Here is a 17104-nt window from a genome sequence, read left to right as displayed (position 1 = left end):
TCTGTCTTGATAGCCACTGGCACGTTTTGTTTCTTAGTTGTTAAGAAGCAGTTCTCATTGTTTCTTGATATTTTATAGCAGTTTACTCTGAGTACCAGTCAGTAGAAATAAAGGAAAGAAGGGAAAGAGCAAATTATTTAAACACGGATGATCCTGTGTAGCTGAAGGTTTTCTTAAAGACGTACTGGATGCTTGAGTGCTTGAAGGCAGAGAGTTTGTAACACACGATAGCTTCTGCCAACATGTAGTTCTGCTCAGATACTTTTCTTATGCTTGTGTGCTTCAGAACTCAGCTGATCTAGTATTTGTGTGGCTTTGCATGTTCTGTTCTATCTTGGAAACAAAGTTAGGGAATGATGATAGTTGCTGCAATATACTTGATTTTGATTATAAACGCTTGTTCTTTAAGGACCGAGATACACAAAAGATCCAGTGGATAGATCGTTTTATAGAAGAGCTTCGCACAAATGACAAATGGGTCATTCCTGCACTGAAACAAATTAGAGAAATTTGCAGCTTGTTTGGTGAAGCACCACAAAACTTGAGGTAAGAATGGAATGCAAATAAAATTTTGTCTGTTAAAAGTTGAATGGGTTGGAATGAGGCAAATTTTAAATTATTTTTTTTACAGGAGGCAGGGAAAGCATAGGTAAAATCCTAGCCTGTGTTTGAAAATGTTCTTGAGTTTGTTTTAGTATGTATAAATAGCCTCTAAAAATTCAGACACCTAGGTTCACCAAGAGAGCATTAACTGTTTCCTCAAACATGCTTCTATTAATTTTTAGAATAGGAGACTGGTGGAAAATCTGGTTTGTTTTTTTTATTATCCATGAACTTCCCTGCCTAACAATGGAATTAGTTTACAAAGTATAAATGTATTTTATGTGCATATATGTATGTATGCACACACATCCACACACACACAAACATACCCACCCATCCCTATTCTTTGATGATAAATTTATACAGGTCATCTAGCTTATATACTTGAAATCAAAGGTGACTTTGGGAAAAATAACTCTACTGATTCTCTCTCCTGAATGGAAGAGATTATAAATGTGTTGGGTTTGTTTTATTGATGGGGTTTTATTGTTGTTGTTGTTTTGGGGTGGGGTGGGTTTTTTGTTTGTTTGTTTTTAGAAGGAAGAAGAAAAGAAAAGCCATTGTCTGTTTGGACTTCTTAAAATATACGTGCTTGTTTTTATTATTTTAAATGTTTTCTCATTACAGAAATACTTGAGATTCTCTGCCCCTAACAGTTTTTGTATTCACATAAGAATTTCTGCAAACTCCAGAAAAATGGTCTTTGCTTATCAATGTTGCATAATTGCTTTGTTTTAAATTTTTGTAAGCAGGTAAACTATTCAAATCATTGTTGTTATTACAGTCTGCTTACAAGAAGGATCAAGGCAGGGAAAGTTGAAGAACTTAAGCCTTCAGTTTACACAACTCTATATTCTTACTAATACCGTTCTAAAGACCTGTGATAATATTGCTTTCCTGACTTCTGGAGGTTTCGTTATTCATTTAGTTTGCAACATCTTCCTCAATTTTCACACTTTAATGTGTGAAACATTTTAATCCTTTACAGTTTCACATTAATGATTGTTTCTGGCTTTTCCAATAAGGTCACAAAGTTACCTGCTTATTAGCAGATAAGTCTGTTTTCTGTGTTTTGGAGTCCTTAACCTTTTACATGCTGTATGATCTAGGCAAATGTAGCTACCTAGTTATTCATGGTGCTTGTTCAAGTTGAATGCTTTTTAGCCCAAGACCTTAACAAAGAGGCTTTGCTTTAAGTAATTATTGGAGCAGAGCTTGTTCAAGGCACTGAGAAGGTTTCTGCTCTGAATTAATCTTGGGAGGAACCTAACTTCCTGTGATTGTGGAAATTTAGGTTCTCTGTATGGTATATGTACAGTTATATGGCTTGAATCTCTCTCCTTTTTTTTGTCAGACCATCTCTTCCATTCCTCAGATTTCATGGAAATCTGCATTGCAGTATGTAATAATACCTCATTTTTATGCAGAATTTGAAAACACATATGGCAGAAAAGTAAACTTTGAATTAAAGGTTTTAATCAAGGGACTTCAAAAGACCTCTTCCTGTCGAGAAGCCTTTGTTAGCAAGATGATGTTGAGGGAGTTGTTTTAGTCAGGTAGTATTACTGCCTATGTGACTGGGAAACCTAGTGAGTGAAAATACCATTTTGAAGTAATCAGTGACTTTCCAGTCCTCTGAGTTTTCTGATAACTCTTAACATTGATAGACTTTGGAAATTGTAATGCATGCATCTAATACCTGTTCCTGTCAGCATACCTTATTTGACTTAAAACTTCAATCTCTAGCATAATTCTAGAATTCAGATTGAAAATATATCAAAACAGCTGTTTGTGACAACTGCCTCAAAAACATTTCACAGAGCTTTCTGTGTGCAACATTAATCCCGTAATCTATATACTGCTCTTTTGGGGTGGTTCATTTTATTGACACTGGCAATTAAAAGTTCAGTCCAGAACAGCTAAGGCTGCTGATTCTTGGCAAAAATAAGTATAAATTATGTTATGCCATTGGCACTGTAGAGATTCTTTTGAGGAGGAGGATTTAATTGTTGCTAGTTATTCATGCAGTTGAGCAAAGTGACGAGTTGGTTATACAATTGCTTTGGCAAAATTTAACTCCCTAACCACAAAGAAATGCTACATGTTTTGGGAAGTTTAGCTTAACCAGAATTGCAACAGCACAAGAAAATAATTCTTATTTTAATGTCTGCTTTTAATGGTACATAGCATTTATTCATCTAGCAGAACTCTCAGCTTAAAAAGCCAAGTTACATGTGCAGTATTACGTTGGGCATGTTATATATGTGCAGATACTTTTTTTTTTTAAATCCATTTAATTTGTTTGGAATTTTGCCTTTGTCACTTTTTCTAGCAAATAAGCATGCATTCTAACTATGAAATGTCCTTTTTAGTATTTCCAAAGTACTTTAGCATCCATTTCAAAATGCTAGTTTTTCTTCTTGTACATTGGCTTTTGATATCCATTTAGTAGAAACACAATGAAAAGATGAGTTTTGCTGTTAACTTCAATTTTTCATGCTCCTCAGTTATTACTAAAGGAATATGTCCCAATGGCAACATCATCATACAGCCTAACCTCATATTTAAGGAATAATTCTGTAGTTGCATGTGGAGTTTGCTTTTATTCTAGAAATTCTTGTCAGACCAGCTTTTTTCTGTGCCTAAAGACAGTTGTGTTGCCTTTGACTCCATTCTAGCAGATGATCAAAATAACACCTTAAATGTTGCTCACAAATACTATGTAACAACTCAGAACTCATAGCTTATAAGTCTATAGTTATTACAGTTACTCAACTTTTAGAAGTAGTTGCTAACCAAGATGAATTCGCGTGTCCAGATCTACTGTTTGCGCATGTGTTTGAGAAAGGAGAAAAGTAAAAAATGTCTAGCACAGAAGATTTATTTAGTCTTCTGCCAGTAAAGCTTTCTTTTTGCTATACTTTGTAAGATTTATATAAATGCATTATATTATGATTATATACACTCCAGTAGCTTGATATACTGCAAAATACCCTGTGTTGCTTCTGCTTGTTCCTTTAGTTGTTTCATTATATGCGTTTCCCAAATAGTCAATATTCTTATTTACTGTTAGCCTTTGTAAGTGCATTTTTCTATCTAGAGGTAACTTCTCGGGTAGCCACTAAAACAGAGACATTCAGTCTTTTGCTGGTTTTGCTGCTGGTTTATGCTGAGCAAGGAGGGTTGGCAGAGATGGAATGAAGTGTAATTGGAAAGTTTATCAAAGTGAAAACAGAGGGTGTTCTTTCTGGGTATATGAAGTCCTGTATGTTTTCTTCCTTCATGCTTACATCCATTTTGTTTTCTCTCTGACAAATTTCTGGGTCTTTTTTTCTTTTTTTTTTTCTTTTAACACAACTTGTGTTTTAAGTGCCTCTTTCAAGCTGTTTGGGAAAGCTGCATATTATGAAATTTAATCTTCTAAAGATCTTTATGCTTGGCAGGCCAAATTCTGTTGGTTGCAGATAATATTATTGGAAGGGTGTTGATGGCTTCTGTCTTTTAAACCCAGATTGACAGTGATCTTTGGCCCAGTGAATCAATTTATCTGTTGTTGTTACATCTACAGTGAAATGTGGTTATCAGCTGTGAGATCATTATCAGCTGATGCTGGAACTGGGATTTCTTGCCTTCCCTGCTTTTCTCAAAAGGTGTGGCACTACCGTAGAGTGCTGTAGGTCATACAGTATGGAGACCCTGTTTCCTAGGAAGGATGAAAATTCCTACCTGTAATCCATTCAGCTAATTCTTAAGTTTTGAAGGAAAGGAGAACTGTTCTAAAATCACATTTATATTTCATCAGGGCAGGCTATGGGATCAGCTGAGTGGCAATACAATGAGGAATCCCCCCCTGCTTTTTCTTTTTTTCTCTCTTTTTCTCTTTACCGTGGAAGAGCAGCACAATTTTGTATTGTTTATGCAGCTGAGATAAGTGCTCTGATCTAAAGAAGGTGAGGCATTTTGATACTGTTCTGCAGAGGTGGTTAGTCCCCAAGTTCCAGAACTTGATAGTATTCATGGCATATGGGATTCAGACCCAAGCTCTGTATTTTCTCTGGCAATTTACTTTTGTAATCTAAATATGTCTAGTATTGTTTAAGAGCAGCATTTTTCGTCAGATCTTGATAATACACTTAAACTGTCATCAGTTTATTTATTTGGGGTACTTTTTTACTTGAATTTTTCTGGTTTTTCTTAGGCTACATGCTCTGCATACCTGTGCTTTTCTATGTTTGTACTAACATTTTTTTCAGATAGCTACTTTTAGAAAAAACAATGAAGAGTTGTGCAGTTTTTTGAAGTATTGAAAGAATTGGTGTGATTATTGGCTAGCGTTCTTTCACTATAGTTCTAAGACCATGAGCTTGCGTTTTGAAAAGTCACCTAGTTTTACTTACTGTTTTAATATTAAATTTAGAAAATAGTATTAAATGGATGTAGAAGAAACTGTGGTTATGCATATTGTAGTTATACTACAGTTGAAGGTCTCTATCTTTACTGTGCGGTTTGTGGGCAGGTATTTCTATTCCTGTCTTGCTGCAGATATGCTCCCTCCAGCATACTGAGTGGCTCAGATTGCTTTGATATTTTTCATACATACTGTGTCTGTATAATCCTCATAAATTAACTGCTTTTAATAACTGATAAAAACTGTTAATGTGTCAGAATAAAAAAGAAAAATATTGTCAGAAACTTAATATGCTTTCTATTGGAGATGCTTTAGGAAAATTTGGAACTTGTATTAAAGATGAGTTTCTTCAATTGATTTCTGAACTGTTAGGTGCAAGACTCTCTGCTTATAACACTTGTATTTTAATTTCAGTCAAACTCAGCGAAGTCCCCATGTGTTTTACCGACATGACTTAATCAATCAACTTCAGCACAATCATGCCCTAGTTACACTGGTTGCAGAAAATCTCTCTGCCTATATGGAAAGCATGAGGCAGTATGCTAAAGGTAAGTTTTAAAATAAAAATTGCCTCATAGAGTGTATGAAAACTCCAGTTGAAAATGGAGTTAAAAGCAAATTCTCATAATGAAATAACTCTTAAGTTTATTTGTTTAATTTTCGAGCATCTGTGGGGTTGATAGCCTTTGTGGTGTCTGATTAGGCAAGAAAAGCTTAAAATGTAGACATTTTGTTTCATAATTGAAAATGTGTGTTTTACAGCAGAATATGGGGAAGTGGTGGTAGCTCTTGGTTATCTGTGGGTTGATAAACATGATCTTGCCCTACTTAGGCTAGGGTAGTTATTTTTGTGGAAAGTCCTAATAATAATCTTGGATTTTGTCCCACTTCTAGTTTTGAATTTTTGTAGGCTCCTTTGAGAAGTTTTTTAATCATGTCTATTTGAAGCCAGTGTTTGGAATTTGTCAGGGAGAAGGACTTCAAACCACAGGGATACCAGTTCTTTTTTGCCATGCAACTTCCATTTCTGTGTAGTTGCTTTCTCGCTGCATTTGTTAGCAGCAGCACTTTGGCAGCACATCATGTTAGTATTTATATATTTCAGGCTAAACTCAACCTTTCCCTGATGAGTTTACACTCTTATTGTGGATTAGCTTTCTAGCTGCTGAGGTGAGGTAGAAATAGGGAAGTGGAGGAGAGTGATGGATCAAGAAACTTTGTTACACTGGACCACATTAGTTTATATGTTGAATTAAGCCAACAGAAGTGAGAGGAGGAGATTTATGGCTCCCCTCACCCCCATCTACTTTACTGACTGGAACTAAGGACTATTCAAACCCAGCATCATAACACCTTACCAGCCTTTCAGTTACATCTCAAAACCAATGCAGTATGTTACGTAGGAATTCGATGTAGATTGTTTAGTGAGGGCAAGATATTTGCACGTTGTAAAGTGTGTGTGTGTTCCAGCACTCGGGTAAGTTGCCTAGACACCTTTAAGTTTGGAATTCATTTAATTTTGGAGTACTTGATAAAAAATATCCAAAACATGTCCTTGAAGACTCGTGTGAATAGTGGTGCTATATGAAGACAATAGCTTCAGCCAGGTATAGGTCAATGAGAATGACCTTTAAGCTAAATCTGCATACTGCAGCTATGTTTCTCTGTTCAACAATACATGAGGGGGGTTACCCTAATTTATGTTCCTTAATGATGGCATTGCACAAATTAATGTTAAAATAATACTAAATGCTTTGTTCTGTTCTCAGGCCATACTGTCTTGGGCTTAGATTTTTCCTGGAAGGTGGAATAGAACAAGTTATTTCATGTAACTTCCGTCAGCTGTTGGAGTGCTCTTTAACTTTGCTGAAGTGATGCAAAAATGCAATTTCATTGATAACAAACTTTGCATCTTAAGTATATGGATAGCTTGGAATCTGTGATTCTATGATTGTCTCTTTCTCTTGGACTTCGGCTGGTTATGTAATCTGGGGTTTGGCCTCAGGGTTAGGAAGGAAACATAATCAACAACTATATTCTAATGCAATGTTGTCTTTGTCCAAAAATAGTCTACACGTAGTAGTAATATATGAACTATTATTCATTCATTTCAATTATTTTTGAACTCTGAAGCCAAAAGGTCATTTTTGACAATGTTGTTTACCTATCAAATTGTTGATGACTTTGGCAGAAAAATTAGGCTGATGTCTTGCATGATTCTTTTCTGGTGCCAAAAACCATGTCCCATTGCCCTGCCCCTCCCCAGCTATAATGACTCGGTAAAGCAGTAATATTAAACATCTTCAGCACGGTAGGAATTACAAGTGTGCAAAGTTTAAATTGAATCTAATTACAAAGCAATTAAATTGTGTTTTCTTGAGACAAAGCTGCTGCAGGACTTCTACTTGTTTGCATCAGATTACAAAACCAGATGAACAATAGTGTGGCTTTCTTTTTTTAATTAGATGCTTTATTACATGATTAAGGGCAGCCAGAAAATGTCTCCTAATGTTCCAGATACTGTACTAAGATGGTAATACATAGTTCCTGTGCAACTTTCCTTTCAGTTTCAGTTTTATATACTACATAGGGCAGAACATAGAACACTGTGAAGTTTGCCTTCCATGCCTTCATGGAGGAAAAGATGCCAGGTTGGGGTGGGGGGGTGGGCAGGGAATGGAATAAATGAAAGGAGAAGAAAGAAGAAAATGATTGTGAGGGCAGAAAGAAGTGGACAGCTGTAGAATTAAGCTTAGTTGGAGAAGGTGAATGAGACAGAGAAAATTCAAGGCAAACATCCAGACAACACAAGTTAAATGCCATAGGGGGGGGGGGGGGGGAAAATCCCATTGCCCACAGATCTTTTTGGCAGTTAACGCCATGATTACTGTGTAAGTTTTGATTATTTTTTTTTTAATTCATTTTGAATTTGCCATATTTTTATTTTCCTTGAAGGCTTCCATAGTTGCATTCTGTGATGGACAACAGTGTTCCTATTCTCCTGTTATTCAGTAATGCATGTTCTTTTCCATCATACTCCCTTTTATATGTTTGCCTTTTTAAGGTTAAAGAAAAGCCTAATCTATGTTTCAGAATTTTTTCCATGATCTATGACTTTCTCTTCTACTGAAATCACCCTTTCTTCCAACTCTGCCAAGTCCTCCATGAGATGAGACAACTGCTATTACATTGTGTAGTCCTGAAGGAGGACATCACAGTTTCATCTTTTTGACTATTTATTGAAGACCTTTTGAAAATTTTAGAAGATTGGTAGCCAGTTCTCCTTTATCTTCTGTTTTTTTTGAAATAATAAAAAAATCCAAAGTGGTAATGAAATGTAATTGTTTGTAGAAGTTGTGCCATATGATCATCTATGTGTGTTTATCACTAATTATACTTTTCAACCAGTCATTTTTTGATCTACAATTTCTATGTTCGTTCTTCTGCTCCTGTATGTAGAAAGAATTTTTAAGATCACACTTGGACTTACTGTGGGATGCACAGCATAGAAAATAAATTGGGCAAATGTAGAAAGAAGCCGATATGGAGAATATTTCGAGCGACTGAATTTTTTTTGTAGTTCAGAGTTTTTCAGAATTCTTAAGTACATACATACTGCCTTTTGGCAACTGACTGGCCTTTAATACCTGAATTCTTCTGTTATTGCCACTGTTGACACTTGTGTCTGTGAATTAATCTCTATTCAGGAAAAAAAAAAGCCCAGACAGTCCCCATAATTATAACAAAGGAACACCACCACCACCTCCCCCCCCCCTCCCCCCCCAAAAAAAACCAAAATCAAACAAAAAAACCACCCAAAACACCCAACACTTTAAGTAATTAATTTCTCTGCAATATGCTTATCTACTGTAATTGTTTCTTCCCACAGCATATTTTTCAGGTTTTCTACTTCTAATACTAAATAATTTTTGTTCTACTACTTTTATATTCTTTCTTCAGAATTTTTTTCATATTTCTTCTTTTGATAATTGCCTATTTGTGCTTACTTCATTAGGATTATAATTTAAATTTCTGAAGGATTTCTGGTGAACATAATGTCTCCAGTTCTGTAGACATCAGTTAACTACTAGTCTTCTGTTTTCCCTTTTATGTGATTTAAGTTAATGTACCTTTTGCACTTGTCATAAGCACTGTTTTCTATATACAATTATTTTTCTCTGAATTTTGATGATGCACGTGAGCTGTTAGACTTGTTTGGTTTGGGTTTGGGGTTTTTTCCCCCTCCTTGATATAATAGGAGAATACTGATTTTCTGTTCTGAGGATAAATTTTACTATGAGTCTGGAAGTTGTTGTGATGCAGTCTCCCACAGCTGGGTCATCTAAGTTAAATGCAATCTGTGTAGTTAAATGCAAACCTTTGCAAATAAGAAATATGGGATTAATTAGTCTATAATGGAGCTGTCATAATGAACATTTGTCATGATGAAATATTACTAGTACAGATCAAGGTAGTGCAAGTACAGATCTAGATTGTATCTCTAAAAAAACCAAACCAAAACAAACCCCAACACCCCCCCCCTCCCCAAACCAAACACCAAACAAAGCCACACCAAAACCATGTTACTATGAAGCAAACAGCTGTTTGTTAAACAAAACATTATGCTGAGATCTGAGATTTGATAAAATGCAGGCAAAAGTTTGACTTCTTGCCTTACTTTCAAATTATTCAACAACTTCTGTTTCAAGCTTGTTGGTATTACAGGCGTTTGTTTTTTGTACTTGGAAACTTTCAGTAAATAAAGTTGTCATATACTTTCCTCCTCTAAGTGATGTCATGTACATAGCTACTTATAAAGGTGTTAAAGAAGTGGAGTCGTGATTTCCTCTGGAGAGGAAAAAAACTAAAAATGGAAAACTGAAATTTTGGAAAAGATGCTCTGTAACAAAACTAAAGCATCCTCAGGAAAAACACTGGGTAATCTGAATTATGCTTGGTATACTTTTATTTTAACTGACTTCTGACTTCAAACTGACTACTTGAAATAAGGAAGTTGATTTGAATAAGTAGAATGCAGGGTCTTAATTGTTCTGTAACACTTCCATTATACTGAATAATGAGCTCGTGCATCTGCACATAATTGTTTGTTGATTTGATTATAGACCTCAGTGGTCTTTATCTATACCCATTTTAATTTAGGATGAAGTTTTAACTGGTAGCAGGCTGCTGAAAATTATTTTCATACACCTTAATGAAAATTTATTGGGTTTTGAGTGGTTTTAATTATATTCCGACAAGTCTTAAAACATGTCCTGTCTTTTAGAGTCAGCATGTCTTTTCTGAATGTATTGTCTAATAAAACTGTTTATATTTGCAGAGCATGGTGAATATGATCCTCAAACTGTAAGACCAGGAAGCAGATACAGTCATGTGCAGGAAGTACAGGAGCGACTGAATTTCTTACGGTTAGTTTTAACTTTATCATTTGTTTAACTTCTGTAAGAATATTTTAAAGAAAAAAAAAAAAGACCACCTTGGTATCTCTTATCTAGCTTTAAGTTGGTGTGTTAACTTCTTTCAAAACTCAGATGCAAAAATACACGAATGTATTTGATTTTGTTTGTGGTTTGGTTTTGGTTTTTTTTTTTGCCAGAGGGCTTCTATGCTAGTATGGGAATATTCAAATAAAGTTTATTAAGATCTTTGCAGTCCAAGGCTCTGATTCTGCACTAAGATTTGTATGGGCTTTTTCTGTCTGTGTGCAGAACACTACTGACTTGCATACAGTGTGCATGTGGATACAGTTGCATACATATTGGAGTAACTTAGCCGAAAATTTAAAATATTCCATGTAGTTATATGTCCATGTGTCCTTCTTTGTTGTACCACACAAGATTTAAATCCATGATCATAGAACTGACATACGCTTTTGTCAGACACTGATGTTAGGTTGTCAGCAACTGAGCCTTAGAAAGCGGTTGGAATAAAAAAATTATTTGGATGACTTTTGACCAGCTGCTGTTTGAGTAAAATAAGAAAAAGGATCTCTGCTCATCACAGAGCTGCAGTATGTTGATGGTTTTTAGGCTATGTTTCTCTCAGCTTTTTCTTACTTGGTGTTAACCTTCTTTTAGACAAGTAAAAATACATGAACTGTCAAACTGTCAAGTTCTGAAGTATTTTTTTACTTGTTTTCTAAGGCAGATTTTTTTACTTTTTAAAATTTTACCAAGAATTTTTATTAATTAAACTGCAGTGTTAAACAACTGTTTAATGACTTTATACAGTAGCGTATGGATAGCAGACTTAATTTATCACTCCTGCATGTTAAAAATTGTAACTTCCTTAAATTTAAGTTCACTAGTTGTTAATGTAAAGGAATTTATAAGTCCCATGGCTGTCAAATGTAGAGTATGTAGGTAGCGATTTCTGAAAAGCAATACCATAACTTAGTCCCTGACTTCTTTTACATAGAAAGGATTTTGAATCTGAAAAATTATTCTGAAAACTTTGAATATCATTTGTTCTTCCTGAAATATTCTCAGTGTTAGCTCTCAGAATTCAAGTTCTTAATAATTTAACACAAATGAAAAACTTATGTAAAGAAAAGGAAGAATTTCCACTTCATTGACTTCTGCTTCTGGCTCTGCTCCATAGAATTGATACCTTATTTTGTGATTTTGCTAAAGTGAGTGCTAAAGCATGGTGAATAATTGCAGAAGTCATTTTATCTCTTACGTTGTGACCTGACTTTTAAACTAAAGAGTTTACATTAGGAGATGTGGATTTGTTTGTATATAATTTGTAAACAATGCTTGGTATTTTTGTCAAAAACATTTGTTGCCAAATTTTATTCCTGTTTTGTTTGGACTATAAGGTCTTGATCTGCTCAAACTTATTAAGAAATCATGGGGCTAATTATGAGTGGACTGATGATGTTTTCAGGGTCATATGATATATAAATGTATAATATGCGTATTCACCTTTTTGCCTGTACTTGTTACTGAATTGTAACTTCAGATGTGTTAGACAGTGCTGTTAATTGTCTTTTTGTTTTGCTCAAGATTTTTATTGAAGGATGGTCAGCTGTGGCTCTGTGCCCCTCAGGCGAAGCAAATATGGAAGTGTTTAGCTGAAAATGCGGTTTATCTTTGTGATCGCGAAGCCTGTTTTAAATGGTATTCCAAACTAATGGGGGATGAACCAGACTTAGACCCTGACATTAATAAGGACTTCTTTGAAAATAATGTGCTTCAGCTGGATCCTTCCCTATTAACAGAAAATGGAATGAAATGTTTTGAACGTTTCTTCAAAGCTGTGAACTGTCGAGAAGGAAAGCTAGTAGCAAAGAGACGAGCCTATATGATGGATGATCTGGAATTAATAGGATTAGACTACCTTTGGAGGGTGAGTTAATTGGAGGAAACATCTGAAAGGTTAACTGCTAAGTCTTTCTCAGTCTCTTTTTATATTTTTAGGAACGTGTAATTTATTAGTTGTAGACTGAAATGACAAAAAGCTACTTTTTCAAACTAAATGCATGGATATTGACTGCACTGTCTTCCCAGCAAGTATGCAAGTTGGTAACTTTGCAGACTGATGTTTAATGGAAGGTTATTTGAAACGTCAAGTATATTTATATATTCACATGAGATTAAAAATTTGGCTATACTGTTGAAGAAGAAAGGATCATTTCAGGTGAATTATCTGTAGGTTTCTCTCTCTCTCACACGCACGTTAGAATTAAACTTTGTTTTGTGCACTTTATAAGCTAGTTCATGTCATTCATTCTAGTATGGTAAACTGAAGTTGTTCTAGATTAGACCAAGTGATCACTGGTTTGATTCTTTCTCCTATATCCACAACCTTTTGCCTAAACATGGTTATAGCTTTTCAAAAGGAAGACTGTAGCTTTCTGAAGCTTGCCAAGTCTATTGGTGACAACAGTATCTAATTTGATGCTTAATTTTTTCAGAGTATTTCTAGTTTTCAAGAGCTGCATTAGAACCCACAGTAGCGCACTGTGGCATGATTATCATAGCTGCGTTTTGTAAAATGTGTCATATATATAAAGCAGAAGTCTTTAGTAATTTGTTGAAGGGTTAGGTATTTTAATCATGGTGATAATAGTTAAAAACAAAGTAGATCACAATTTTTATACAACTAAGTTTTCACACAGTGTTACAAAGTGCCCACATAATGCTAGCATGTTTTAGTTGTGGGAATCAACTTACTTGAATCTGCCCTGCCATATGGCAGCATGACAGAACTCGTGAAGCTTCAGCTCAGTATCCTGCAGGGGTTGTCTGTAAGGGCTGCTTTCAGGCCTGGTGTCTAGTAATTAAAATTTCGGTTATCAGGTTAGGAACAGAACTCATTTGCCTGTCCCCCTTCCACCCACTCACAGCCATTTAAATACTTCAAAATTCTGTTTTTAAATCTTTGTTGATGTAGATTGTTTAAGCATCTGAAAAACAGTTGTCTTGTTCTGTGAAACTAGTGAAAATGGAAATATAATGCAAAGATGAATATATAAACACTACTTTTGTTTATAAAGCATAGGCTTTTTTGCTGACTCTGAACTCCTTTAAACTAGTTAATTCTTAATTTTGACTCTTATATAGTTAATTTCAGTGTAAGTTGTATTGATAGTATTTTCTAACTAAGCATTTTAGTCACTTTCACCTCATAAAATAATTAGGCATACTATTGTGTCAAGTTATTTATGTAGTCTTTTTGTTTTTAAATTTTATACCAGAAAGTTTTAAGATGTTCTAATGCCTTTTTTTTTTTTTTATTATGCTAGGTTGTGATTCAGGGAAATGATGACATCGCAAACAGAGCAATAGATCTTCTTAAAGAGATCTACACTAATCTTGGCCCAAGGTTACAAGTTAATCAGGTAAAAAAAACAAATGACAAGAAAACTGGAATATAATAGGATAGAAAAACAGTCATAAAGTTCAATTTTGTGATATTTTTATATTTGAAAACTTTGAAAACAGAGCATAGTTTTCATGTTTTGGAGAGTATATTCCTGAGTCCAGCCATCGGGTTCTGGTCAGATGCACAATTGAGTTTTTTCTGATATTTGCAGACTGAACTCTGATAAATTTTTCAGGTTAAATTGATCTGTCGTATTTGCTCTTTCTACTCAGAAAACAGTTCATATCATGTACTTAAGTAAGTCTTTTGTTGAACTTCCAATTGTGGTACTTGTGCTAGTATGTTCACTGGATGGGTCTGTTGAGTGTTGTCACAAGCTAATCTGATCTTTTTTTATGTCATGTCCCTTACAAAGGGTCACAGAGTTTCCGTATAATGGTCAAGCTGAGCTCTAGCAAATCAGATACTATCTCCCTACGTTAATATTTGCTGGGAGCTGTGTTTCAGTGGACAGAGAGAAGAGATAATGAGTTTCTGAAAGGTCAGAGGAAGTGAACTGTTGGGAGTTCACAAATTTGGGGGGGAATATTGTCCTCCAGACAATCTCCAATTGGTAGTTTGCCAGCCATATTTCTTGAAACTCCCAATTTTCATACTTGTCCTCAAAACCACTTTTATAGGCTTCAGAGCTGCTTGTCTGCTAGATAGAGCACAGCTCCTCTAGGTAGTGCATTTACAGCCATTCAAGCTGTATCTTACAGGTGGGCTGTATGCTTCTTGCTTGCTATAGGTCTGGGCTTACTAAGCATGTGTAGATCTGTCCATCTGCACACGGTTAGGTCTGATACTTCCAGGAAGTGTTGGATTTACTTAATATGCACACAAATATTTTGTTTCAGTGTGCTGGTAGCTCCTTTGCTCCTAAGCTGCCTCTAAGAAAAGTGGCTACTGGACTGTGGTTTACTGCCATAGCTGTGACTGTTAATGTTTCTATTGCAGACTACTACCTGGAGACACTGCAAACTTTTTACAGTGGTACTATAGGTTATATGTCAGTCTAGGTCAGGAGCAAGGAGATGTTAGATATCGGGCAGGAGGAAGAGATTTGCTGCAGCTGCCACTATACTGAATCTAGTTTAAAATCCATTTCTGAGTTTATGCAGGAAAAGAGTGTGTATCTGGAACTGGCTTATGTGTTTTGTGGGGGGTGGGGGTAGTTGTTCTGGTGGAATGTAAATGTTCTGTGTTCACTCTTAGTGTAAAGCAAGTTAACCTGTACTAGATTGTTAGCTAGAAAGTCTTGTAACATAGTCTGAGGAAATGAATAAAAGAAAGTCCAATTTAGTGTTCTCTGTGCAAACTTTCATTTATTTAAGTGCAAGTTTGCACTGTACAGTTGCAACTACTGATGACTTGCAAGATTTTTGAAGCGCACACTAAATTAGAGCCATTTGTCAATGGGAGTTTATTCTAAAGTGGAATAAAACAGCTTTGTAGAGTAACTTACCTGGTTTTGTTTTGCCTTTTTTTGGTTGCGGGGTGGGTTTTTTTTTTTTGTTTTAGTTTTTATTTTTACTTATACCATTGGATTATCCTGCTGAAAAGATGGTTTTTACTATTTCTTGTAATTGCACCAATTTTTTGATGTAATTAGGTAGTGATTCATGAAGACTTCATTCAGTCCTGTTTTGATCGTCTGAAAGCCTCCTATGATACATTATGTGTGTTGGATGGAGATAAAGACAGTATCAATTGTGCAAGACAAGAAGCAATACGAATGGTGAGAGTGTTGACTGTTTTAAGAGAGTATATAAATGAATGTGACAGTGATTACCACGAAGAGAGAACTATTCTACCTATGTCAAGGTATGTGTGAAAATGTACTACTGTGATTTTGATTTGTTAGCTAAAATACTACAAATATCTTTTTGCTATTTACATTCTAAAGGGTTTCTATTCAGGGAATCTATTTATAGAGTTTCAAAATTCCGTTTTCTTTGCTAATACATGAAACTGATCTGTAGCAAAAAAAAAATTGAAAGATCAGGCAAATACAGGCATATATGAAAGGGACAGCAGACCTGAGAATAAACTCGTTTCTGGTGTTTTGTTCTATAACTAGCACAGCATACCCTGTGGCTAGATTGTTTTGGATGTATTTCACTTTTTCAGATAATTACTTAAAAGCTGTACTGTTCTTTAAGTTAGCATGGGCAAAGCTACTCTGTTTTTCATAGTCCTGTCATACAAAACCCATGTTGTTAATGTATATCTTCATCTTCCAGAGTTGTTTGCAGAGATGCTAATCTTACTTTGCAAGCTTAAATTTTGGGTTATCTCTAAGTGAAATATTCTGTATAAATTCCTCATAAAAAGGGGAAGAAGTTAACAGCACTTTGAAGTGTATTTATTTTCTGTATACCTTCATTATTCCTATACTTGTCTTTGAGTAAAAACTTAGCTTAAATCCTAGCTGCTCCTTCTTTAACTCTGGCACAAAGAAAAAGGAAGTACTTAAATCCAATGTTGTGTAGATATTTTCACAAACAAAATACTTTATTTCCTGAGGGGAAAGCAGAACAGAAAACTGTTTAAATGTTCCAGTGTTAGTAGCTGCTTGCTATGGGAAGAAAGTCTCAAAAATACATAAGAAATACACTGAGATTGCTATGGATTTATGATGCAGCTAACATGTTTTTAGGCATGGTTGGGGTTTTGTCCCCTTATTTTAAATGTCCTTTTTGTCAAGAAAATCGAAGAGGTTGCTGTTTCTTTGTGATGCGTCAGTAATTTGCAGCACTCCTACAGCATTTTTATTGTATATATTGATTGATTAGTCCTAACTAAGTTCTCTTGTTGGTTGTGGGTGCATCTTTTATATATGGGCTGCTTATTTGATTAGACTAGTTTTTTCACAGGTCTTGTTGGCAGGGAGATTTTATGAGGAATTTTTGCCTTCCTTTGTTGCGTGGGATTAGTTTGTTGGGCTTATCTGGGCACATGTTTCCTAATGACTTCCCTGCCGTTGTGCGAAGTGTGATCACCGCTATTGTGAAAATGCTGCTTCTTTTTTTGGACCTCTTTAAATTTTTTTAAGAGCGTTCTGCTATTTAGAATTGGAATTCTAATATAAAACTTGTAACAGCTTTTGACAGAAGGCATTAAGACTTGGTGACCTGACGGCTTTTTCCGATCCTGGTGTATTTAAAACTGAGTTGTTTTGTTAAAGAGCAAAACACAGTTGCC

The 17104-nt window shown here is 35.2% G+C and overlaps 1 protein-coding gene across 3 annotated transcripts in view; it reads left to right on the top strand.

The window, feature by feature from the left end:
- The window catches only part of USP9X (ubiquitin specific peptidase 9 X-linked), a 102903-nt gene that overhangs the window by 42628 nt on the left and 43171 nt on the right, over positions 1 to 17104 (top strand). For all 3 annotated transcript variants that reach the window (XM_049834798.1, XM_049834796.1, XM_049834797.1), the window contains 6 exons: positions 410 to 546; positions 5426 to 5559; positions 10350 to 10437; positions 12037 to 12379; positions 13779 to 13874; positions 15513 to 15724. In XM_049834798.1, the coding sequence (XP_049690755.1) occupies positions 410 to 546; positions 5426 to 5559; positions 10350 to 10437; positions 12037 to 12379; positions 13779 to 13874; positions 15513 to 15724 (1010 nt within the window). The remainder of the gene's footprint in view (positions 1 to 409; positions 547 to 5425; positions 5560 to 10349; positions 10438 to 12036; positions 12380 to 13778; positions 13875 to 15512; positions 15725 to 17104) is intronic.

The sequence above is a fragment of the Accipiter gentilis genome, chromosome 32, assembly GCF_929443795.1.
Source record: "Accipiter gentilis chromosome 32, bAccGen1.1, whole genome shotgun sequence".
In the NCBI taxonomy this organism is placed as follows: Eukaryota; Metazoa; Chordata; class Aves; order Accipitriformes; family Accipitridae; genus Astur; species Astur gentilis.
Note: the sequence above shows the minus strand (reverse complement) of the source record. Positions and strands in the feature narration are given on the sequence as shown.